The sequence below is a fragment of the Coregonus lavaretus genome (assembly GCF_964263955.1).
Source record: "Coregonus lavaretus genome assembly, chromosome: 13".
NCBI lineage: Eukaryota > Metazoa > Chordata > Actinopteri > Salmoniformes > Salmonidae > Coregonus > Coregonus lavaretus.
The window spans coordinates 24,763,793-24,790,088 of record NC_140000.1 but is presented as its reverse complement, the minus strand read 5'-3'; the positions used below and the strand labels follow the sequence as shown (position 1 = coordinate 24,790,088).

At 41.0% G+C, this 26,296-nt stretch overlaps 1 protein-coding gene across 3 annotated transcripts in view; it reads left to right on the top strand.

Moving 5' to 3' along the window:
- LOC311140825 (diacylglycerol kinase beta-like) overlaps positions 1 to 26,296 on the top strand; it is a 59,936-nt gene that overhangs the window by 18,093 nt on the left and 15,547 nt on the right. For 2 of the 3 annotated variants that reach the window (XM_084176068.1, XM_084176069.1), the window contains 12 exons: positions 1,496 to 1,613; positions 1,833 to 1,921; positions 2,249 to 2,365; positions 2,840 to 2,938; positions 3,157 to 3,261; positions 4,230 to 4,303; positions 4,996 to 5,070; positions 6,680 to 6,765; positions 7,625 to 7,714; positions 7,972 to 8,132; positions 12,979 to 13,043; positions 24,479 to 24,569. In XM_084176068.1, the coding sequence (XP_084032194.1) occupies positions 1,496 to 1,613; positions 1,833 to 1,921; positions 2,249 to 2,365; positions 2,840 to 2,938; positions 3,157 to 3,261; positions 4,230 to 4,303; positions 4,996 to 5,070; positions 6,680 to 6,765; positions 7,625 to 7,714; positions 7,972 to 8,132; positions 12,979 to 13,043; positions 24,479 to 24,569 (1,170 nt within the window). Of the gene's footprint in view, positions 1 to 1,495; positions 1,614 to 1,832; positions 1,922 to 2,248; positions 2,366 to 2,839; positions 2,939 to 3,156; positions 3,262 to 4,229; positions 4,304 to 4,995; positions 5,071 to 6,679; positions 6,766 to 7,624; positions 7,715 to 7,971; positions 8,133 to 12,978; positions 13,044 to 16,884; positions 18,238 to 24,478; positions 24,570 to 26,296 lie in introns of those variants that run through there. The other variant, XM_084176070.1, reaches the window with a different exon arrangement.

Sequence of the window (26,296 nt, the reverse complement as noted above, 5' to 3'; positions counted from 1 at the left end):
TTTTTGTTGCTTTGACAAAGTCATCTCTGAAGATTATGATTGATTTCATGTGATTAGTGATTGATTTACGTACGTCCCTCATGTTCAGGAGAATCCTGTTGTGTGAACTGAACTCTTGTTTTAATATGGCGAAACTACTCCTTTTAAAATATTTTTTTATAAAGAAACATTGAACATCTAATAGTCAGATCATAGTGCAAAAGCAGGTGAGCTGGTTCTACTATTTTTGGCCATTTTCTGGTGTTTTTTGGTGGAAAACTGAGCGTGTCGAACATAACACATCAACCCTGTTACCCATAGATAGACAGGCTAGAAATGTTTTAGATATGTAATTGTTTTGTAAAACTTGCATTCAATTGCCCTTCCCTGTTGCACACAACAAGCTTCCATTCCATGTGCCACGCAGGGATTAATGGCTGATTTAAGATGAAATAGTCATCCCTGTTACAGTCAACTCTGTTGCTTTATTTGGCACTTAATAGGCACTTACTTTAGTCATTTTTGTTATTTAACCTCTTGAGATGGGAAAACGTGTTTTTTTAATGAAGTTGAACATGTGCTCTTTATGACTGAATGTTAAAACTAGGTGAAAATTGACCAAGTTACACTTCTCAAAAGGCACAGAATTGGTGGAACGACCCAACTATCAGGAAATAACACAGATTTAAAAAATCCAGACCTTTACAGTGTTAGTTTCATCAGCTGTTGTATAATATGATACAAAACACAGGAAAAACTGAATTTTGACTTCACTTTAAACACACCATAGCCTGATTCACACTACCAGGCCAAACCGAGCCAAGGCAAGCTGTATTAGGCCAGCCTGGTTCCTCATCCACCATAGTTGCTGGAACCGTGCTGGAAATTACAATTTGGGAAAAAATATTTGAGCCAGCACGGTATGGTTGGGGTGGGCCCTATAGTGTGAATCAGGTACAAGGTCTGGACATTCCCACCACTATCTAACTTGTCAATAACTGCCTCAGATGGTACCACTGATGTCCCAGCTCTCTTTGTCCACTAGATGGAGTCATCTGTTCAGTTTTTGACTGTCTTTGTCTTCAATGATCTTGAACAAGTCTTCACTTATCACAGGCTAATGAGATAGTCTCTTACAGTAACATCAGACTGTCATTTTGCTGTGATTGACATAATAGATGACATGATTAATGACACAGGATTAAAGGGAAGAGCCCAGGCAATCCTCCCCACTAAAGTTGATGGCTTTGGAGAACAGTAAATAGTTATCAAAATCTTTCACATGGGCCACATTCAGTTGCCAAACGTTGTCGAACGCTGCAGATAAAAATGCCATGAATAGAGCCGATGTGATTCCTTATTGTACATGTCAGAGAGGCATGTTTGTTTTACATGGCCGAGTTATATCTGAAAGTTCCAAAACGTTGCGTCATGCCATATAACTAATCACCCAACCATCAACCAGTCAATAAGTAACCAATCAATCAATCAAACCAATCAATAATCTTTCCTTTAGAATGTGAAAGACGATGGGCAGCACGTGTGGAGACTGAAGCATTTCAACAAGCCGGCCTACTGTAACCTGTGTCTGAACATGCTGATAGGCCTGGGGAAGCAAGGACTGTGCTGCTCATGTGAGTATGGTAACATTAACAGTTGTCTCCTCATGTCTACTCTCATTTTTACCATTAATTCAAGGTTTATTCCATGCACTTTTTCATCATTAAGAAGGCATTTTTGTGACCCAAATCACCACTCGAAAATTCCTATCGCCAACCTCAATTTAATGTTTGCTATTCTTAGTTGTTTTTTGTGATTTTTTGGGGTCAAAATGTGGGTTCCACCTCTCCCAGTCTGCAAGTATACAGTCCATGAGCGCTGTGTGGCCCGTGCTCCTCCGTCGTGCATCAAAACCTACGTGAAGACCAAGAAAAACACAGAGGTGCGTCCAATTGGAGTGTTTACTAATCGGCACGCTCGGATCAGCGATGCTCCACGGAGCTTAGACCCAGGGCTCCTTCCTCACTAATGGAATTAAACAACTCATTCTGCTACTGAGCATAGCTAATTACAATATTTAGTCTGGTTTAAATACATGCCCAAATCACAAACATTGTTCAAAGTTCTTTCTTTCTTTCTTTCTTTCTTTCTTTCTTTCTTTCTTTCTTTCTTTCTTTCTTTCTTTCTTTCTTTCTTGCTATTATGTTATTTCTCACTTGTTTTCTGTCATGCTTTTCTCCTCTGTTTCTCTCTGTTTCTCGCTCCACAGGTGATGCACCATTTCTGGGTGGAGGGGAACTGCCCGACCAAGTGTGACAAGTGTCACAAAACCATTAAGTGTTACCAGGGTCTGACTGGGCTTCACTGTGTGTGGTGCCAAATCACGGTACGCCCCCCCCCAGAAGAATCAGCCTCCTCATTATTTTCCACTGTTTCTTGCTGTTTATGATTTATTTTTTGCACCTTTTATCTGAGTACTCTCACTTTACCAATTTACACCAAGTAACAGTTATTTCCAGTATTCTGCTAATTGAAAATAAACAACAGTAAAAATGTGTTTTGATATCAGTCTTTTTTAAATAAACCCGGTTGTGTTTTTGTAAATCACACAACATGCTCTTTGCTTATTACTCAATAGCACTTGGTGTTTAGCTAAACATTTTTGTATCTAAATAGCTGATACAAACTGAACGTTATATTTTATGGCCCCCATACATTTAAAAGGAACTGAATCTTGTTGAACTGTAAAATCAAATTACAGATTACAATCAAATGAAATGTAACATTGAATAGTATGTTATGATCTTGAATTTCACCCTAATACTAATACGGTTGTAATTGACTGCTTCCCCTCATCCAGCTTCATAATAAGTGTGCCTCCCATGTGAAACCTGAGTGTGACTGTGGACCGCTGAAGGACCATATCCTGCCCCCCAACACAATCTGTCCTGTCGTACTGGTGAGTTTAACTTTCAAAACGATACCATATTCTGCTTATATACAAATTTACCACAGGATAGCTTTATGAAAATATATTATTTCCTCATACATAGATCACAGTTTCCCATATTTATAGAGGCAATGTCCATTTTTTAAATTGTTGATCTTTTTGATAACGTGTATTAGATTGTTTTCAAGATGCCCATTTCTACTGTGTCTGTGCACTTTGACCCCCAGGAAAGACAGTCTACGGTGAGGAAAGATTCCAGATCCAGCCAATCAGGAGGCAGAGGGAAGATGCAGAGAGCCAACTCAGTCACAGTGGATGGCCAAGGACTACAGGTGACAATCCAAACCTTTTTATTTTTCTTCAAAAGAAGCATCAGGGTAACATTTAGTAGAATTGAGTGAAGAATGTGTACTGTAAATTGACATTTTTAATCTAACCACAATTTTTATTTTGATGAGTGCAGGATAATATGAAATGACACTGGTGGGATTAATATGAGATTAGATTCTACTGGTGAACAAAACAAGAACCAGCTCCATCCAAATCCTCCCTAATATCTAACAGACAGACAACCGGTGACAATCAACCTGAATCATCTCCCCGCCACATCCATCTCTGCCCTCTCTGGCTAACCAGCGTAATAATCAGGATTATTATTTATAATTAGAGGAAGTAATGGATCACTCCTGGCTGGACAGAGAGCTCATTAATCCACCGCTCGGCCTGCTGGGATAGCAGACAGGGAGAGTTAAGAGCTTCATCTGTGTCAGGGAGCTGCACGGGCGTACTGTCGCCGCCGCCCGCCACTCAGCGGCAGGAACTTGTAGGCTACAGCCTGCGATTAGGGCTTGTTTTGTTTATGCCTCAGCCCTGGCTGCCTCCAGCGTGGTAGAGGCCTACTGCTTCACTCTATCCACTCTACCAGAGGTAGCGATGGGGAGGCTGGTCCCTACGGATGGCCTCCGAGTCACTCAAGACTCAAACTGCTTCTCCCAATCAGGAGATGGTGATGGTTATAACTTGGAATTAGGAGGGATTTCGTTGTTCAGTTGATTTCCTGGGATTTTGATGGGTGTTGTATGTCTGTTGTTCATATGAGAAATGTTTTCACTTTTAATTGTCGATACCAGTAACAAGAGGGACAAGGGGGAAGCAGCCAGGCATTTTTTTAAATAAATATTAATATTTTTTATTCACAGTTTATAATAATGATTTTACGCTATACTCTAACGTAAGATCAGCCTACTACATTATAAGCAATTGGACTGAAATCTCTTTCTGTTTTGATATATTTTCATAGATCACAACAATAGAGGGAACTCATCCTCTGCTAGTGTTTGTGAATCCAAAGAGTGGAGGGAAGCAGGGAGACAGGTAAGCACACTCTCTCCCTACACTCTACCTCTCTGTAAAAAGGGATTCTCAGAACTGCTCTTCAATAAAAGAGCTGCATAGCCCCTGGCTGCACACAGAGTGCTCATGGCTTAGTTAGTCAAATAGAAACACCATAACTTTTACCTACGGACTCCTGCCTGATTCAGCAGAGGTTCTTAGATGGCACTATCATTGACTGTCACATCGCTGGTTGGCAGTATATAGATGTAGGCCTCCTTCTTTAACCCAGGGCCTAATTGGGTTATTACTGAATATATTCATTCTACTCCTTATTAATTCAGTCCTCATTTGTTTAAATGATGAGATCAAAATATGACTTGAGCCAGTTGATATAATGAAATTGAAATTAAAATGAATTAGTCTTTCTAATGACTTCTTCCTATAGCCCTCCCAGTTGCTGACAATGACACTTTGATAGGGCATTGGAGCTGTCAATCATACTGTAGCAAAATGGCATACAGACAGTGTAGGGTTCAGTTGATCACATTTCAATTAAGTGTTTGCATTTTGACTTTTCTTCATGGTCCAGATGTTTTGTGGTAGCTGTAAGGGGGAGATGCTTCAGTAGGTTTCTGTGGGTCAACTCAACACTGTATTGCTGGTTGTCACAATTTCTTCTTCTGTCTTCTTCTTGTTCCTCCTCTCCTCTCTTCTCTTCTCCTCTCCTCCAGGATCTACAGAAAATTCCAGTACCTCTTAAACCCTCGGCAGGTATACAACCTGGCCAAGAACGGACCCATGCCTGGGTAAGTTCTGCTCTAATCATCTCACACAGACTCCGTAACATCACCTAAAGTGCACAGAACACTCTGCAGTCATGATTCAACTATCAATATTACCCTCAAGTTACATGTGGAATCAGAGTGGTGGATGAGCGACTGTTTACAAACCCCTAATGTATTCCGCTGTTGGCCAGTCATAATATCCAACATCTCATGCAAGGGAGGTCTCTCAATTTGAGCGTTTCACTCAATCAGGATTCATATGCAGACGTGATTGAAAGGTGAGATTAGACATCACAAACAGTGAGACAACAACACTGTGCTTGAGTCTAGTATTGGTTACAGTGTGTGGGAATAGCGATACATTGTGAGTGACGCGAGGCATGCTGATGTGTGATCACGCATACCGCTGTAGGCTGCACAGGCATGGGTATGGGGCTGTGGACCATCCATGTCTATGATTAAGAAGATGAGCAGATCATTTCGATGCACAAGGTTCCGTCCCTTTTGGTTTAGACACACCAATTTCAGAACATTCTGAAATGCAAGAACGCATCACTTTCGTGCTCTGATGTTGCTGGACTTTGATTAGTTTTTAAAAGCAGAATGTAAATGGTTTGCGAAGAGGAAAAGTCCAATATAAACTTTTGTAGAAGGTTTAGTTTGTGTTCATAATTACGGTGGCCCAGAGGGGCAAAATAAGGTGTACATAATGGCTTTACTCCATAGATCTATCTTACACAGTTGTAAGATTTGAAATTGACCTTGTCGGCCATATTGTGTCTTCACTATTGATTCTCTGTGTTTTGAGCTTTGTTGGCTGGGAAGGCCATGTTTATTGACGAGGCTCTAAGAGACTTGTTGCACTCAGAAGAAGCCCCTCTATCTTTAGCTGGGAACATTCCAGATGACCTTGCCCGGGTGTAACCTTGTTAATATTTGGTGAAGTGTATGTAATGCGGTTGGCATTAACAAGGTGACTGGTCACCGTGGCCACTAGCAGGCCGAGGCAGCCGCACACACTGCTGTCAATTAGCGCTAGCGCTAACGCAATTAGCCCAAATTAAGTGTTTGTTTCTTGGTATTTAAATATCCCCAAAGTTGCCTTTCATGTTCGCGGCCGTCTGTTTTGCACCTAATACGGTTTGCGGTCCCAGTTGGAGAGTAATTGAGCGAATCATTTATCCGCCATACGAGGCTTGGAGGCTCCCTCATTCAGTTAGGGCTTTGTTATTGTGAAGGAACGGAAGAAGTTGGACTGAACATTGGCCATCTTGATCCGATTAGCCTCTGAACAGACTAGCTGGCTGAAGGAATAATTGTCAATGTGATATGTGTTATTTTGTGAGATTACAGGGGCCTTTGCAGAGCCGCTCCAGTGCAGCAGAGTTACCATATAGATGTGAGATAAAATAGGGATAAGTATGGAGATCAAACACTTAGCTTTGAATAAGGTAGCCTTGAGTTCAATTTACTATTGGACAAAATAGTAACATTTTTCAGGACAAAATGTCTAAAGATTTGTAATGAATTTATAGTAGATCAAGAAAATAATATGTTTCTCTCTAAAAGGGGATTATTTCATGCATTACATGATTGATATTGTGTGTATGATTTCTTTGTTGCGTTCAAGGTTGAATTTCTTCCGAGAGGTTCCAGATTTCAGAGTGTTAGCTTGTGGTGGGGATGGGACAGTCGGTTGGATTCTGGATTTTATAGGTGAGTGTGCACTTCCACTAACTTCTGCATTATAACAGTTTTCCCCTTTCCTTAACATTTGATTGTGTTCTCTTTAAAAACAGTACATTTGTGCCGTACAGTGACATTTGTTGTGCGTTTCAATTATTATTAATTTGTATTACTTTGGTGAAAAAACAGTGCACTCGTGATTTTGCAAGAAATCATCAAATAAACTTCTATGATTTGAATATAAACATGTTCATTACATCCAAGCCTGCGTATTCAAGGAAAATAAAACAGGATGATCAAAATCGACATATTAGTCGTCATTTGAGAAATATCCTGAAGTCAATTTTTTCTTGAAGAGTTATTCCCTTTTCTGCCTTTAAAAAATTGCCTCAATTTTTTATCAATCAAAACAAAAAGAAGTAATAACATGGACAGAATGAATGCTTCTCCTGAAATAGCCTGCGAGACTGGACATTCACGTCGAGTCAAGGTCTATCTGTTGTTGCACAGATGTCAGAGCTGCACTGTGTACTTGTGTTTAGATTTAAGTGATGGTCAGATGACCGTGCTGCACTTGGATTAGGTCCAATAGAGATTCTTTTTTTTACTCAGAGACCTGGGCAAATCAAAGTTAAATAAAAAAATTAAATACAGTATATTAAAGTGGATCCGTGTTCAATTTTGTTGTTGTGGTCAGAATGTGAGGGTGTGGTCCTCTGTAGCTCAGTTGGTAGAGCATGGAGCTTGCAACGCCACGATAGTAGGTTCAATTCCCAGGACCACCCGTATGTAAAATGTATATGCATGACTGTAAGAAGCGTCTGCTAAATGGCATAATAATAGTAATTCAGTATGATGTCATTATGTTTTTCTTGTACCTTTTGTGTAGATAAGGCCAACCTGGACAGGAACCCCCCTGTGTGTGTACTTCCCCTTGGAACAGGAAATGACCTGGCAAGGTGTCTGCGATGGGGAGGAGGTATGTTTAATGGCAATTTACTGACCCAAAGTGTGCAAAAAATCAAATTATGTGATTCATGATATTGAATTTAGATTTGACCATATATTAATTTTCTCCTTTGACTGTACCAATGTTTTCATGTAGGAATAAATCAGTAGGAATAAATACAATTCCAGAGAATAATGTTATATTAAAATACTTATGGCCTATACTATAATGCATTTTATCTTCTGGTCTGGGGTATTATAAGCTATCCTATGTTGTTTGTGTGTTAGGTTATGAGGGAGAGAGCATTCTGAATATCCTCAGGGACATAGAGAACAGCTCTGAGGTGTTGTTGGACCGCTGGAAGATTGACGTCACACCCACGGACAAAGAAGAGAGGGGAGACCCTGTGCCTTACAGCATCGTCAACAACTATTTCTCTATTGGGGTGGTGAGTTACTTACACTAATTTACAGAGTGTGTCACATTAAAGGGATAGTTCAGCGATTTGAAATATTTGCTTCCTAACATTAGCAAATCTTGGCAGTTGCTATTTAACAAAACTAAAGTGTGGATTGCAGTCACTCCTTGTCCATAGATGGCTTTCAAGATAAGTAAAACACATATCTAAATATCTAAAATTGATTAACTATCCCTTTAAGCAAGAACAGTGGGTCAACAAACTGGACTAGTCAATAGGAGAGGGCCATGTTTGATCTAAGGTGCTCACCTAAAACAACAAGACTGACAACTTCATGCTTATCGTGGATCATCCATTTCAATCGAATACTCTATATAAAGGCCTCAACTGGATAAATACTGTATACCGAATTTAAAGCAGCAACATAATCATATGTTCTTCTGAGTAATCTTACTCATTTTGATCAGATGCTAGTTAATAAGCCTTTATTGAGATGTGCTTAAGCTTCAACCACCTTTGATTGAAAAATATGTTGTATTGTGTGCATCTGCATGGTGTTACGTACCTTTAAACTCATCAACAGCAGAGTCAGGCCCATCTCTGTCCATCTTCAACATAATGACACTGATTACACCCAGCTCATGTGGGTCATTACTGATAAATGTCAGGGGAAATATGGTAATTGACATTTGCAGGTTGGGAGACGGTGGCATCTTGGTGTTGTGACATTCGAACATGACGGGGAAATGAGTGATGCATGTCTTTACAAATGTTAGTCAAATAAATGCCCTGGCTTTGTCCCGTAATGACGAAGGTAGGTCCACTTAACAGACGAAGAGGTTGTAAGCATGGGAATAAATAAAGATAATTTCTCTCATAATTCCTCAATATTCGTCATGGCTTGAGGCAAAACATGTTTTCTGAATGTATGTCAGATATTGCAATACCCTTCAACCAAACAAGGGTAGCAGCCTTAGCAGAAGTATTACTTTAAGCCATTGCAACCAATAGACTTCATTGCTATAACACTATTTTCATGGCCTTCTAACAGTGGGATTAGTATCTAACGAAAGTGTTGACAAATGAAGTTGTTTGCCCAGGATTAGGAAGATGCTGAGCCCTCGATGGAATTGAGTGTGATATATTTTGTGTTACATTTCACATCAGATTTTGTTTTCCGTTGGAAGAAATCACTGAATATAATAAAGATTACAAAACAAGTCATGCTAATAATTACCTCAGAGATTATGCAGATGAAGAAAGATTGTTTCTGTAATGACATTTCTGTAGAGTCAAACTCTGAAGATCAGTAGTAACCAAAAGGTTTCAGTATGTCGAGGCACAGAAAAGTGTAATCATAAGCATCTTATTCTTGGATTTAAAACATTTCATGTACTGAGTGTACATATCTGTTTATCTTTAAAATTCTAAGCGTTGCATCACAGGTTGGCATTTATTGTCATGAATCTTGCACTGGAGGCAGCTCTGCAGAATGGTTACTAGCTGGCACAGCCACAAAGTCATAAAATCTGATTTGAAACCTAACCCTAACCTTAACCAAACACACTGCTAACCCTAAACTCCTAACCCTAACCTTAAATTAAGACCAAAAATATCATTTTTGTTTTCCTGAATTTTTACAATACAGCCAATTTTGACTTTGCAACTGGCCCATCCAGCAGAAATCGCTCATTTCTGCCTCCAGGGCAAGATTCATGACAATAAGCATCAACCTGCCATTGCATCAGGCATTGAAGGTGGCTGGGGCATTGCACAAACCGAAAGGCGTCTGTTTGAACTTGTACAAGCCCTGGGGTTGGTGAATGAATGGGTAACAGTGTTGGATGGGGACAGTATATTTCAAAACGTATTTTTGAACCCACCATTCCTGTCAAACTTCACAAAGTACTAGGATCACCTACAACTTCCTCTTCCATTTTTACAAGATTTACACCAAACGCCAAGTCATAAAATCTCCCCAATAGACCATCATCCGACCACATCATCAACTATTTTAGCACACCTCCTGTTCCTATCCTTCCAATCTAGCCATTCCATCCAGTTGAATGGAATTAATGGCGCCATCCCGTTATGAAGACGTTAAAGTGACGTGAAGTGTAATGATCTCAATCAGGGCTTAGTGTGCTGAGGGACAGACCTAATCACAGAGGAGGTCCTAAGATGATGCAGTCAATTCGCCTAATGACCCGGGCTCGCATGTCAAAGTCATTACTCTCCCTGTGAAGGAGAGTCGTCAGCTGCCTGAGCACCACTCATAATTGGACTAAACTTTGAGCTATGAGGGCACATTACATTACACATGTCCTGTATTAATTTGGGTGCCAGAGCTTTACAATGGTAATTATTTGAAGGCGGCCCCAAGATGAGTGAGAGGGAGTGTGAGAGTGAGACTCCATTGCCCTACTGCTGTTTGGGGATTGAGGTTGAAGATGTTTGTATCATCAGTTCAGATGATCTACTGCTAATGTCCTCTTAATGTACATATGAACTTGCTCTACATTACATTGGCCCTAAGAGACAAAGTAGCTTTAGTAGAATGTAGTAGCACATACAGTACATCACATATGCAGAAGCAGTCCATCTAGTTACAATAGAAACGGACAGGAACTTCAATAGGAAAAATAGGAACTTCTACAGATGCACCATTGAGAGCATCCTGTCGGGCTGTATCACCGCCTGGTATGGCAACTGCATCGTCCTCAATTGCAGGACTCTCCAGAGGGTGGTGCGGTCAGTCCAACGCATCACTGGTGGCACACTGCCTGCCCTCCAGGACATCTACAGCACCCGGTGTCACAGGAAGGCCAAGAAGATCATCAAGGACCTCAGCCACCCGAGCCACGGCCTGTTCACCCCGCTACCATCTAGAAGGCGGAGACAGTACAAGTGCATCAAAGCTGGGACAGAGAAACAACTTGTATCTCCAGGCCATCAGACTGTTAAAAAGTCACCACTAGCCGGCCTCTGCCCAGTACCCTGCCCTGAACTTTAGTCACTGTTACTAGCCGGCTAACACCCAGTACTCAACCCTGCACCTTAGAGACTGCTGCCCTATGTACATAGTCATTGAACACTGGTCACTTTAATAATGTTTACATACTGTTTTACCCACTTCTTATGTATATACTGTATTCTAGTCAAGGCTCATCCTTTATAACTACTGCTGTACACACCTTTTCTATTAATATACTGTCCATAATGTCTATACACACCAATGTCTATATACACCGGACACTGACATTGCTCGTTCTAATATTTCTATATTTCTTAATTCCTTTCTTAAATTTTTTGGGGATTAGCGTGTATTGTTTTGTATTGTTAGGTATTACTGCATTTTTGGAGCTAGGAAAATAAGCGTTTCGCTACACCCGCGATAACGTCTGCAAAATATGTGTACGTGACCAATAAAATTCGTTTTGATTTGACATACTGTATACAGGGTTATAGTGTACCCTCTTCAATTTGGAGGTTACTTGAAGTGGTTGCTCACTGGTTTCTGAGCTACAGTATATTTTCACAGATTTCAAACCAAAAGGGAAACAACCCCTCCTTCGTTTCGCTCTCTTGTTTTCAGTTATTGTCCTGTTTGTAAGAAAATCAAGTTACAATCTTTCAGATATATCCATCATCTCACCTTTTCTGGCTTGTGTTGAAGATAAATAGAGTCTGCGGGGATCTTGGAAATTCTTTGGTCTTTATTTAACAGCGTCTTGAAAAGACATCAAGAAAAACGGCATTGATTTTTTTGGGCTTCTCCTACATCTTGTACTGAGAGCTAGCAGGGGGTCCTCCCTGTGGCTGGTGTTTCAATAGAGCCACTCAAGAAGGAGCGGGTCAAAACAGATTTCTCAAGTGGGGGGATAGGAACAAACCCCAAAAGTTTCCTGAAGTTTCCCCCCTTTTTGTGGTTGAAGACTATTCGTCAGTTGTTGTTGTTTTTACTTGGCAATCATCGTGACTCTCAAAGACCATGGTAAATTCTAGTGAGGTTTCATCTTCAAATGGCCCAAGGGTAGTCAACTTTTTTGGTAGCATTTCACAGAATACACTGAATTTTCAACAAACAGGCACAGATTTTCTTTCCTTAGATTCTCTTGATTACTGGAGTAGCTGTCAATCTCACAGTCTGTCATTGTCATCACACATGCATGCACGCAAACACCCAAACAAACACCCACCACTGCCTGTGAGTCTACCGATGTGGTGCACTTCTAGCCGAGAGAGAGAGAGAGAGAGAGAGAGAGAGAGAGAGAGAGAGAGAGAGAGAGAGAACAAGTTGGTTGCCAGGGGAGCCGGCAGCATCCTGTACGTTGGGAGCTGTGATTACTAGCGATGTGTGTTTAATTAATTAGCCTGTGTGGAAAGACGGCGTGCTGTTCGTCAAGCTCTCTGTCAATACCCTCATCCCTGGCTCAAACCTAAGCCACCGCCCGCCTTCCAGTTGGCCAGGAATTCAAAACACCCTGGTTCTGTTTAGGCATATCAATATGCATCAGGCATATGTGTCGTTTTTTGGATGCAATAGAAAGTTGGCTGAGATGCTTATCAGCAGAGGGGAAGAAGTTGACTTTAATTGGTGTTTAAAAGCCATCGTATTGTTTTTAGTACCAACATCTTGCCTGTATTTTGCTACATCTTTATATCTCATAAATTAATTAATTGAAATTACAATATTTAAACCCTTTTAGTCTTGTAGCTTATTTAAAAATGAAAATATTTATATAGTTCTATACCCCTAATATATGTATACCCCTTATTTATATAGTCATTGGTTAATAGGCCTTTTCCACTGTATAAATGAGTATCAAAATCAAAGTCATTGCTGAATCCATGTTATTTTCTCTCCCTTATTAAGGATGCTTCCATTGCACATCGGTTCCACATGATGAGGGAGAGACACCCTGAACGCTTTAACAGCAGGTATGTATTGTTGGGTTTTAACCAACACTTCCTGTTAACTCCTCCCTCCCTGTTGACTGTCAGTACCTGTGAAGCTGCCACTTCTAACTGGTATATGGTTAGCACTGGTATAAAGTGATGCTACATTTCCCTCTCTCTCTCTCCTCTTACTTTAGCCCATATCTAACTTGATTTATTTTGTTTACTTATCAAACATATGTATGAGTCAAATGGATTTTGCATTGGTACAGGGGGACTTTTAGATTGTTTGATTGGTCAATGTATACAGTAGGTTCTGTCAAAGTGTATAGTTAAAACATACTAGGGATGGTTCTGAAGTTGATCATTCATTTAGCAATATGAGAAAAAAGTGACATTCAAAACCTCTGATTGTGTGACATCTATGAACAGAAATACTCACCAAGACAGAAAGCTCTATACAATACTAAACTTCGGTCCATTAAAAACATGGCTAGAACCTTCGCATTGCAATAGACTCTTTCTTCTTATTTTTTCAGTAGCCACTTGATACAGTAAATGGACTTGCCTCATATTTAGCATCTGTGATTACCTTAAATAGATGTGTTCACCTTTGGAGATGAACAAATGTGGCATCTATGTTCCCATCAATATTTAACGTGACCAATACGTCTCCACTAGCAGTATGGAGTAATGGCGTGGGTAATTGAATTTGCTTGGGTAGTTTGACATCATGTACAGTGGGGAAAAAAAGTATTTAGTCAGCCACCAATTGTGCAAGTTCTCCCACTTAAAAAGATGAGAGAGGCCTGTAATTTTCATCATAGGTACACGTCAACTATGACAGACAAATTGAGATTTTTTTTCTCCAGAAAATCACATTGTAGGATTTTTTATGAATTTATTTGCAAATTATGGTGGAAAATAAGTATTTGGTCACCTACAAACAAGCATGATTTCTGGCTCTCACAGACCTGTAACTTCTTCTTTAAGAGGCTCCTCTGTCCTCCACTCGTTACCTGTATTAATGGCACCTGTTTGAACTTGTTATCAGTATAAAAGACACCTGTCCACAACCTCAAACAGTCACACTCCAAACTCCACTATGGCCAAGACCAAAGAGCTGTCAAAGGACACCAGAAACAAAATTGTAGACCTGCACCAGGCTGGGAAGACTGAATCTGCAATAGGTAAGCAGCTTGGTTTGAAGAAATCAACTGTGGGAGCAATTATTAGGAAATGGAAGACATACAAGACCACTGATAATCTCCCTCGATCTGGGGCTCCACGCAAGATCTCACCCTGTGGGGTCAAAATGATCACAAGAACGGTGAGCAAAAATCCCAGAACCACACGGGGGGACCTAGTGAATGACCTGCAGAGAGCTGGGACCAAAGTAACAAAGCCTACCATCTAGGGGTGTAACGATTTGTTTTAACAACGATTCGATTTGTATCACGATTCGTGGTTGTCGATACGATTCAAGGACGATATTGGTTCATTTACAACGATACGATCCGAAATGATTCAGTGACTTGAAATCGATTCAGTAACCTTTTAGCCAAAAATTCTACCAGTGTGACTGAAATAAATACCTGGATACTGGACAGTGCAGGTGAAGTTTCCTAGATTCCTGTTTCTTGTAAGGACCGCAATGGTGGCTTGATAATTTCTCGCTCGTCGGCTTCTCCTCTGTCGTCCGCCATGCTATGTTTTGTTGTCTTTGCGCCTTTGCGCTGCTGCTGGCGCGGGGCGATGACGTCACGGATAGGCAGACTGAATTGAGTAATGTTTAAAGCCTTTATCATTAAAAGTGCTAAGAAAAAACATCCATATAAAGTCTGACGTGCTTAAATCCAATGGGTTATTTCCTAGTATCGATACAATCGATTTATTACATTTTAAAACGATGTTAGATTGATATATGTTGTCCAAAAGGCCAACTCGCCGAGCACAGATCGATGTAGTTGGATCATAGGAATATAAATCGATACATCGATGTAGTAGATGGATCGTTACACCCCTACTACCATCAGTAACACACTACGCCGCCAGGGACTCATATCCTGCAGTGCCAGACGTGTCCCCCTGCTTAAGCCAGTACATGTCCAGGCCCGTCTGAAGTTTGCTAGAGTGCATTTGGATGATCCAGAAGAGGATTGGGAGAATGTCATATGGTCAGATGAAACCAAAATAGAACTTTTTGGTAAAATCTCAACTCGTCGTGTTTGGAGGACAAAGAATGCTGAGTTGCATCCAAAGAACACCATACCTACCTACTGTGAAGCATGGGGTGGAAACATCATGCTTTGGGGCTGTTTTTCTGCAAAGGGACCAGGACGACTGATCCGTGTAAAGGAAAGAATGAATGGGGCCATGTATCGTGAGATTTTGAGTGAAAACCTCCTTCCATCAGCAAGGGCATTGAAGATGAAACGTGGCTGGGTCTTTCAGCATGACAATGATCCCAAAAACACCGCCCGGGCAACGAAGGAGTGGCTTCGTAAGAAGCATTTCAAGGTCCTGGAGTGGCCTAGCCAGTCTCCAGATCTCAACCCCATAGAAAATCTTTGGAGGGAGTTGAAAGTCTGTGTTGCCCAGCGACAGCCCCAAAACATCACTGCTCTAGAGGAGATCTGCATGGAGGAATGGGCCAAAATACCAGCAACAGTGTGTGAAAACCTTGTGAAGACTTACAGAAAACGTTTGACCTGTGTCATTGCCAACAAAGGGTATATAACAAAGTATTGAGAAACTTTTGTTATTGACCAAATACTTATTTTCCACCATAATTTGCAAATAAATTCATTAAAAATCCTACAATGTGATTTTCTGGAGAAACAAATTCTCATTTTGTCTGTCATAGTTGACGTGTACCTATGATGAAAATTACAGGCCTCTCTCATCTTTTTAAGTGGGAGAACTTGCACAATTGGTGGCTGACTAAATACTTTTTTCCCCCACTGTATCTGTCGGAGTGATGACACACAGTCTCCTAATAATCCCATTTGTACTAATATATCATATTTACTCTGACTTTAGTTCAACATTTAGCGAACTATTATCCAAAGGTTCGTTTAGGCTACATGATCTGCAAGGATTGCTGCAGTACAAAGAGAAATTTGGGAGAGTACTCAAATTTTCCTTGCATTGCATGTTTTTTTTTTTTTTTTTTTTTTTTTTTACAATATGTGTCTTTTAAGCATATTTGAATGCTACTGTAGCCATACATTGAAGGTACAGGTTTAACCACACTGCGTATTTTTAAATCATTGGGTTAAATCTAAATTCCCAAACTGTTAATATCAATCAATTACATTATATGGCTATATATATTAATACACAGGACAAAAATAATGTATACAAAGACATCAAATATATTGTTTTAAACCATTTTAAGCCCATGTGAAAAATGATTGAGATATTTTAAGAAAATTATACCATCTGTTATTTGAATTCAATGAATAATTTACAGGAGGGAATGGGTTTAGGATCTCTCTATTACACACTATCCTTGCCAATTGAATAATGCATGATTATAGTTTTTCAAGGTAGCATATATTTTGTTGGATTTGTCCAATGGGCTCATGTCCATTGCAAGTAGAATGCAACTTATCATGGAGCCATTTCCTTCCGAGTGTATGAACAGTGTTCAATAGCGGGTGTAAGGCAGAGAACACTGTCTGTGCAGGATAGAACATTTGGGCCTGTGTAAAGCCAACGCCAAGACACATGAAGGTTCACAGCAGGCCCAACTCAACACACATTCCCACAAAACCCCCAGTTTTACGAGTGTCACAGTTGAACTGCACATAAATGTATGACTCTTCCAAATCATATATATTCACAGTCTCTCAGTTACTGTATTAGTGTCTTTCAGTAGCCATCAGGACTGGCATGGGAGGCTACTAAGCTACAATGAATGGAAGAAGCATCCCACCACTCCCTTCCTCCCTTCCTCCCTTCCTCCCTTCCTCCCTTCCTCCCCCATAGAAATCACAACAGACACTGCCCTACTTTCTTTCTTTCAGTCTTTCTCTCATTCTTCAGAGGATATCAATTACATTTGTCTTCGGGTTGACCTTAAAGAAGACATACATATTTGATCAGGTTTAATTAGCAACAAAATAATGGCATATTGTTTTTTTAATTATGAAATGAAGGGATTTGGTTGCTGAATGTAATGAATGCTGGGGCCGGGCTGTATTGGCACCTCTGTGTGATTATGAGGGAGAAAGTGTGAAGATTTGACACGTCGGCAGATAGATTCATTTACTGACTGCAGCCTGACCAAGAGGTGATAATGAGGTCGAGGATTAAAAGTAAGACAATCAGTCGGTCCTTGACGACACCACACACTACCTCCCTCTGCCTAGTTAAAATACACTGTTCCTTTTCTTCTCTCTCTTTTTACTGATCTCCCATGTAATTACACACTAATCTCTGCCTCAGAGAGAGAGAGAGAGAGAGAGAGAGAGAGAGGTGATTATAGCGAGATAGAGATTTTCCCGTTGTTTTTGCCTTTGTACACTCAAAAGCAGTTACACTTTCACCCAATTTCAATAACCTGTTAGCAACAGTTCAATGGCCACCAACACAGGTCTGTGTTCTAAGCCTGAGGTATTGTATTTGATGTATGACAATCTATTACTATTACTACTACTGTCTTAGGCACTGGTTCTATTACCATTCTCCCTCATGTAGCCTGTGGCTGTGCTGTTGAACCACTCCGGCATTAACCTTTCCTGGAGGCACAGGGAAGCCCAGGCATGGAGCGCTCTTTAGCATAATGAGTGTGTTCATCAAAGCCTGCCGTGCGTACAGGGCCCACTAGATCCACTCACACACTGCCACACACACTCCCAAACCGCTTCCCCGCTGGGCCCCTGTGGACCTGGGCAGGGGCCGCCCTCGGACCTCATTTGAGGATGAAATCGTTTGTCTGACCAGGATGTCATCTATAATTAATGGCCACTTGTGAGTGTAATTTAGAGAGATCTCACCTGTGGCCCTGTCCCCAGCCCAGCGTGAGTATACACACAGTCACACACGTGCATACGCAGTGAGCGCATACATATACTGTACACACAAAAATGAACAAACGCACACACTCACTAATGCATGGACACACACACACACACACACAGCCGTATATCCTATATAAACATAGTTTCACACTTGTCTGGACCTCAGAAGTGAGCCACCAGTCTTCAGTAAATCCCATAAACTCTAATTAAAAATGGTGTAGAACCCTTTTGGGTTCCAGGTAGAACCCTTTGGGGTTCCATGCAGAACCGTTTCCACAGAGGGTGATACATGGAACCAAAAAGGGTTCTACCTAGAACCAAAAAGGGTTCTCCTATGGGGACAGCCGAAGAACCCTTTTGGAACCCTTTTTTTCTAAGATGAAACCCCTATAGTAGTCTCAATGCCCTCTGATTTCTCACATTGTAGCAGCAGCTCTTACTGTCCAAGACCCCAACCACATATTGACTCCCCATCACTCCTCCGATAGTCTCCTAGTCCCTGTTGTGTCCCCCAGCCTCTGTCGAGCCCCCATGGCCCCTGCAGAGCCACCAGCTGGCTACACGGTTCCCTTCTCACACCTTCCCACCAGCAGTATGTTCACGTCTAGGGTGAGAGATAACAGACTGCAAATAATGTACATTAGATAGATTTTTAGTTTTTAGATTTTATGTGTCTGATTATTGTAGTCCCTATATTATAACAATTGATAGGACCATATCCCTTCCAAACCATTCTGTTACTTCAGTATATGTATTGTGATGAATCTAGGATTATTTGTATTTCAATATTGGACAAGAAAAAATTACATTAAATGGATTAAATGAAATGCTGTGTGTCTATATCACCTTGTAGTGGGCCTACAATACAATCCTCAAATGCAAATTGCCATTAGTATGCTTCAAGGAACTAGAAATGTGCATGCTGAGAATGTTGTGGTAATATTAGGTAAAACTTAAATAGAACATTTTCTAAACTTTCTTGAAATGTTCTGAGGGCCTCCAAGACAAGGTTAATCTGAAGGTGAAAGAAAGGCACACCTGTTTAGGCGAGGTGCTGGCTAGCGGAGTAGAACACTTGAAAAAGAAAAGGAGAGCCGCAAACTCTAGGAGCTCAGATGCAATCATTTAATAACCAACCTTTCGACAGACAAGCTGTCCTCATCAGGCTACCTCCAAGACAAGGTAAAATATATATTGTGTGAACATCAATGGAATAGTATTCTAAACATAAAACAAATAACAGTAATAAAAACAGACTTATTTGGAAATTGTGGAACATCGTGCAATATTGTGGGTATGTTCTGTGCAATCTCTTAAGTACAATATGTGAGTATCACAAGAATATTCTTGCAACATCCCAGACAACTCCCATAACTTCATTAAATGTTCTGGGAATTTTTAGCAGGTTTTCTGTCAACATTCTTACAACATTAAGGGAATGTCCTGTGCACCCTAACTTAAACATTGTATGAATGTCATCACAACTGAGCATATCTTGTACCCACACTGTTCCCACAACCTAATTAAATGTTCTGGGAACCTTTAAAGTACTCAGAAACGCTGATCTGTCAATATTCTTGCAACATCAAAGGAATGTTTTGTGCACCCTGATACAAACATTATCTGAATATCAGCACAACTGGACAGTTTTAGTGTTTTGGGAACCTTGTCGTATCCCCACAATGTTCCCACAATCTAATGAAACATTCTGGGAACCTTTAAAGAACAGACTAAATGTGCTCTGGGAACGATCTCGCAACATCAGGCGAATGTTTTATACAAACATTGTATAATCATCAGCAAGACTGGACAGTTTTTGTGTTATGAGAACATTTGCTGCAACTTAACAAATGTTCTGGGAACTTTCACAGAACCAATTTTGTTTTGCTGGGATGATACTGATATTATAAATACACCCAGGGATCATTTGCTTGTAGTTCAAACAAACCCATTCATTGTACTGTTTTATTTGGCGTTATCTCTTTAAGAAAGGGGAGACAACACAACACAGGCCATTTTTCAAGCTCCAGTCAGTGTTGTAGCACTCGGGGCGGTGTCATGTTTAACAAAACAGTGCATTGATGCAATGCACAAAGAGTTGGTTATGTCAATGTGATATTTATCACCTCTGATAAAAAATTAATTAGTGTGAAAATAAGGTCATAGATCATGGGGGCTTAGATTAAGTGTCAGAGGGAAAAATCAATGGTTCTGTGCCTCATGCTAACAGTGGACAGTAGAAAGAGCATTAAAGAGCATTACAAGGTGCTGTGGCCTGGGGATAGCCTAGCCATGCTACACTGAAGCCTGTTTGCCTTTGACACTTTTTAATACAGTGACGAGACAGGGGTTTATAAAGTAGATGAGTTGACTAATGAGGAGAGAACAGGGGCATAATACTGTGTTAAGTCTGCTCAGGGAGCTGCTTGCTGAAACCTGAGAGTGTTGTCTTTGAAGTTGTAGCTACAACATTTACATTTCAGTCATTTAGCAGACACTCTTTTCCAGAGCGACTTACAGGAGCAATTAGGGTTAAGTGCCTTGCTTAAGGGCACATCGACAGATTTTTCACCTAGTCGGCTCGGGGATTAGAACCAGCGACCTTTCAGGTACTGGCACAACGCTCTTACCCACTAAGCTACCTGCCGCCCATACAAATTGTCTGTAATGCACTCAATGGTGGAAAAAGTACCTTTCTTTGTGTATCTGATCTTCAAAATTAACTTACATTTGCGATATATTATATGTTATGATATTATGGACACACTCTGGTTAATGAAACCCCTTTATATTCAAATCTCTTGACCCACATTAAAAGTATCAACCTGTTCAGACCATCATTTTCAGTTGATTCTCCATTGATCCTCAATGGCCATCTCATTGGAGCTTCTCCCTGTTCCAGCTGTGTGTCAGATCATGGTGCTGAGCGCCAGTCTATCAGCACAAAAAGGATGGGAATCCGATGGGGCCAATGGGATGCTCCTAATTACTTAATGAACAGGGAGATAAGGCCGTGATTTGTTGCCATGGCTCTCTTGTTAGGTTAAGTGGAGGGAATCGACAGGACTGTCAGATGACTCTATTTATTCCCATGTTTAACTACTACACAAAGTTGTAGACTTGAAGAAGGCAAAGTGCTGCGTTTTGGTTTTGGTTATATTGTACTGTAAAAAAGTCAATGTTCTAGTAGTATATGTTGATTTTGACTTTATCTATTCCCTTGTATAACTACATTAAGTAGACTTGAGGACGACAAAGTGCTGTGTTTTGGTTCTGTTTATAGTACAATATAAACTTGATATTGTACTGTAAAGGAGTGAATTTGCTGTATAAACTACTGTATGTTTTACACGTGTTTTAGACATCCTACATTAAGTGGAGGGAACAAACAGGACATTTAGATTTCGACTATCTGTTCCCATTCGACTTGAGACTGTCTACAAAGTGCTGTGTTTGGTTTTGGTTATATTGTACTGTGTGTGCTGTGTGTACTGTATGTTATGTGTTTTAGACATGCTGTATTAAGCCTATTACTGTGGTGATAAGTGGTGCGCTGTACAAAAGGTACTGTACATCGGAGGAGAATAATAGCCTCCTGTTGAGTTTGCCTCTCATGTAAACAGAGAGAAACTTTCCGCCTGGCAACCAAGTAATACAGCTGCTTGGAGACCTGGGTAGTTCCCCTGTGTCTTAAAGGTCGCAGGGCTTCAGATGTGCGAGAGCCTCTTGAAAATAACAAAAACAAACCAAAATAATTTCACCTCAGCTAGTGCTGGAAATAATTCGTCCAACAGCTCACTGCAGGTGTAAAGACTGCACATCATTTAGTTTCAGTCACACCACTAGTTGCTTTGTTTTTGAATAGACTGGTGAATAGGCCACCGCATTTTTTTGTTTGCAAATTATGCTCACGTCTGTATTTGTGTTTTGTCTGCAACAGGAGTGCTTGTGTGTTTTCGTTCTCGGCTGCCATAGGCAAGTTTCTTGTGAGTAGGAACCAGACCTGGGTTCAAATAGTATTTGAAATATTTGAAATAGCCTACATTGAGCATTTGCTTTAGCCTGCCTTAAGTGTAAGGTCAGGGGAATTGCATGTTGGGGACTTTTCTATTGGTACATTGCAACAGGCAAGTTCAATCAAGCACAATGGAAGTATTTTACATTATTTCAAATAATATTTGAACCCAAGTCTGCTAAGCGCACAGATTTATGGTGAGGTTTGCACATGGAGCCCAGGGCAGCTGTTGGAAGTCATGTTTGAGAGATGGTAGATGTGTTATTGTGTAGTAGGCCCTCTCAGCATGCCCCATGTCTCCCCCCACTGTCTCTCTCTCTCTTTCACTCTTTCTTTCGCTCTCTTTTGCTCTCTCTCTCTCTCTCTCTCTCTCTCTCTCTCTCTCTCTCTCTCTCTCTCTCTCTCTCTCTCTCTCTCTCTCTCTCTCTCCTTACTCCTCTCTTTCCGCACCTATTGACCATGTTGCACATTATAAATCAACATCGGGCCGGGCTATCCTGCAAGTGGCTAATGAAAGCTCATTTACAAAGCGGCTAAATGGTCCTGACAAAATTCCTAATGAGGAAATCAATCATTTAGTGATTGTTACTCTGCTTACACTAATACATCCCGCTTGTAAGGCTTTGATTCCAGCAAAAAGAAGGACATTTTTTATTGTATTCAGTTCTGCATGTCAGCACTGTTGTAAGGTTGTTTTTTTCTCTCTGTCGAAAGCCCCATGATGATAAATCTTCTGTTGGGGTTTCTGGCTAAATTAACCAATGGCTGTGAGGTGTGCTTTCAAAGAAATCTCGCAATCAGTCCACCATCGTTGTTTTATGCCTCATTAAATTAACTTATTCAACTTCACTTCAATGTGTACTACATGTACAGTACAGGGTCTACAAAGAGTAGCTAATATTCCTCCTTCAAAGATTGCTCCATCTGTTTTTGCCAGGCGAAAGAAGTTTGAACATCTTTCTTAACACATGTTGATAGATATTTTCTTTCCCCACTTAATTCATACTCACAGGGGGAGCTGCGAGTTATTATGAATCTTTCAAAGCTCACTAACTCTATGGGCAGAGTGCAATAAGTTGAGACAACTCATCTTTGCTGGCCAAACTGTGGCTACCAGAGCGTTTAGCAATATTGATTCACCTTGTAGGCCTTTTAAACCTTGGAGTGTCTATAAGAAATCCTGTCTTCATAGAGATTTTTGTTCTATGTTCTGTATGAACATTTCCCTTTGGGTATTACGCCTACAGTTATCCATTCTCACTCAACAGTCCATGTGGATTATTTCTGAATTTCTATTTGCTTTGTTTTACAGCTTGCTCTGTCTTAATGTGTAGCCTACATTCTGCATCAATCCTCAGATTAACGTCAGGGACAGTATTCATAAAGCATCGCAGAGTAGGAGTGTTGGTCTAGGATCAGTTTTGCCTTTTAGATTGTAATAAATGGACAGTTGGAACCTGATCCTAGTCCCGGACTCCTATTCTGAGACGCTTAATAAATACAACACGGCTCAGTAAAGTAAAAGCATATAGTCTCTATACAGAGTATCACATTGTTATAAAGACAGATGGTGACTCTAACTAGCAGGGTCATTGATCATCAGGCTTAGCTCTGGGAGAGTGTGCCCCTAGGAAAACAGGGGAGCAGCACCTCAGTCCTCAGTTAATTGAAGGGCCAGTTAGATTACCCTCTCTCACCCCTTGCTGTGTTTTAATGCTAGGTACCCACCCCACATACTCTGGTGGTTAATCGGCTTTACGTTAGCCTTTGGGCTTCTACGTGTGTGAGACATTATGGTTAATGAATGACGTATGTTTTTGGAGATGTTGTGAATATGTTTTAAATCCAATATCAAATGTATTTTAAATTCTCAAACAATAGTGGATGGTATTTACAGTAGTGGGTTGTAGGGCAGCAGGTAGCCTAGCGGTTAGAGTGTTGGGTCAGTAACCGAAAGGCTGCTGATTTGAATACCCTAGCTGACAAGGTGAAAAATCTGTCAATGTGCCCTTGAGCAAGGCACTTAACCCTAATTTGCTCCATGGGCGCCGCACTACTATGGCTGACCCTGTAAAACAACACATTTCACTGCACCTATCTGGTGTATGTGACAATAAAACTTTTTTTATTGTAATATATATTTTTGTTGATAAAAAATGGTGGAGAATACTTCCAAATAAATTCTGAAAAGTCTGAAATAAATACATTTCTGACAAACTGTACATGAATCAAAGCTATTATAGACAGAGAGCTATTCCATAAAACCCAGACTGACTAAAAGAGAAATTGCGAGGAGAGAGAGGGAAATCACTTTTTATCCACTTTTTGTCCACTTTTTGTATTGCTCACTGTATGGCAGTAGATTTTGATGTGGGGAGAGATAGATTTTTGTTTCCTCCTAGTCCCCTTACACTTCTTGTTGTTTTGTTTTTCAGAACAAAGAATAAGCTGTGGTACTTTGAGTTTGGCACTTCTGAGACCTTCTCGGCCACATGCAAGAAGCTCCACGACTTTCTGGAGGTTGAGGTAAATACAACTGCCTGCTTTCAATTTTGGGAGATTGGGACTAAGTATTTGTATGCTATTTAATGCTATGACTTGTCACCATTTAATTGCACTACTGTGTAATAAATAAGTAATAATATAACAAACTATTCTCACTTGTACTGTTCTCTGCAACAATAACACCTACTGTTAACATGAAAAATGAAGTCTTTGAAAGCAGACACAATCATCACATCAGTGCAGTGAGAACAAAAAGCAAAAAGTAAAACACCTATGTACAATCTCCCTGGGAGAGAGAATAATGCCTCTAATTTAGTGCACACCATTTTAAGACACTGAGCACCAGCCACCTCCTGATCCACAAATAGCCTTCCATTTGTACCAATTTCACTCTGGAAGTGTTGAGGAGGGAGGGAGGCCTCCCCTCTCCCCCTCCCACTCCCCTAACTGATCCTCAGCCCAACACACAGGTAATTATCCCGGCACGACCCTGCTGTGTGTGATATTGAGGGATAATGAAGGTGGTGTCTATCCGATCCATCTCCCCCTCCTCAGAGCCATCAGCGGTGGCAGAGGTCTTCATTAATTAGCTGTGGACAGTACGGTACTGAAGGGGAGCAGGTATAGTGTGGAATACAGGCTCTGTATTAAAATCAACTGAGAGAGGACAGAGAAGTGGCCTGTTATTATACAGCTGGCAACTGAGGGAATTCCTAATATGGATGCCGTACTAGTATAAGGTTGTTAGGAGTCATGGCTGGTGGCAGGGCCCCTTCTGGTGGACATTTCCAGCTTGCCAAAGATCAAATGGCTTCGACATAGATGGTAAATCATCACTCAGCAGTGAACGCTGTCAGATGAGCATGTAAAGTTTTGAAAACACCTAACTGAGATGCTTTGGCTCAAGTGTAACCGGTGTGAAATGGCTAGCTAGTTAGCGGTACGCGCTAGTAGCATTTCAATCGGCGACGTCACTCGCTCTGAGACCTTGAAGTAGTTGTTTCCCTTGCTCTGCAAGGGCCGCGGCTTTTGTGGAGCGACGGGTAACGGTGCTTCGAGGGTGACTGTTGTCGATGTGTGCAGAGGGTCCCTGGTTCAAGCCCAGGTAGGGGTGAGGAGAGGGACGGAAGCAACACTGTTACATTGATGCTGTTGACCCGGATCACTGGTTGCTGCGGAAAAGGAGGAGGTCAAAAGGGGGGTGAGTGTAACCGGTGTGAAATGGCTAGCTAGTTGGCGGTGCTCGCTAGTAGCATTTCAATTTGTGACGTCACTCGCTCTGAGACCTTGAAGTAGTTGTTTCCCTTGTTCTGCAAGGGCCGCGGCTTTTGTGGAGCGACGGGTAACGGTGCTTCGAGGGTGACTGTTGTCGATGTGTGCAGAGGGTCCCTGGTTCAAGCCCAGGTAGGGGCGAGGAGAGGGATGGAAGCAACACTGTTACACAAGCATAATTAGCATGATCTATGTTATTTTATTGCTAAAGAAATGTTTCAAGAGGGACACTTTGATTATTGATTTGATGTCTGGCAGACATATCAGTGTGGATGTCGGATCACCACCTCAAGCTGAACCTCGGCAAGACGGAGCTGTTCTTCCTCCCGGGGAAGGACTGCCCGCTCCATGATCTCGCCATCACAGTTGACAACTCCATTGTGTCCTCCTCCCAGAGTGCAAAGAACCTTGGCGTGACCCTGGACAACACCCTGTCATTCTCCGCTAACATCAAAGCGGTGACCCGATCCTGCAGG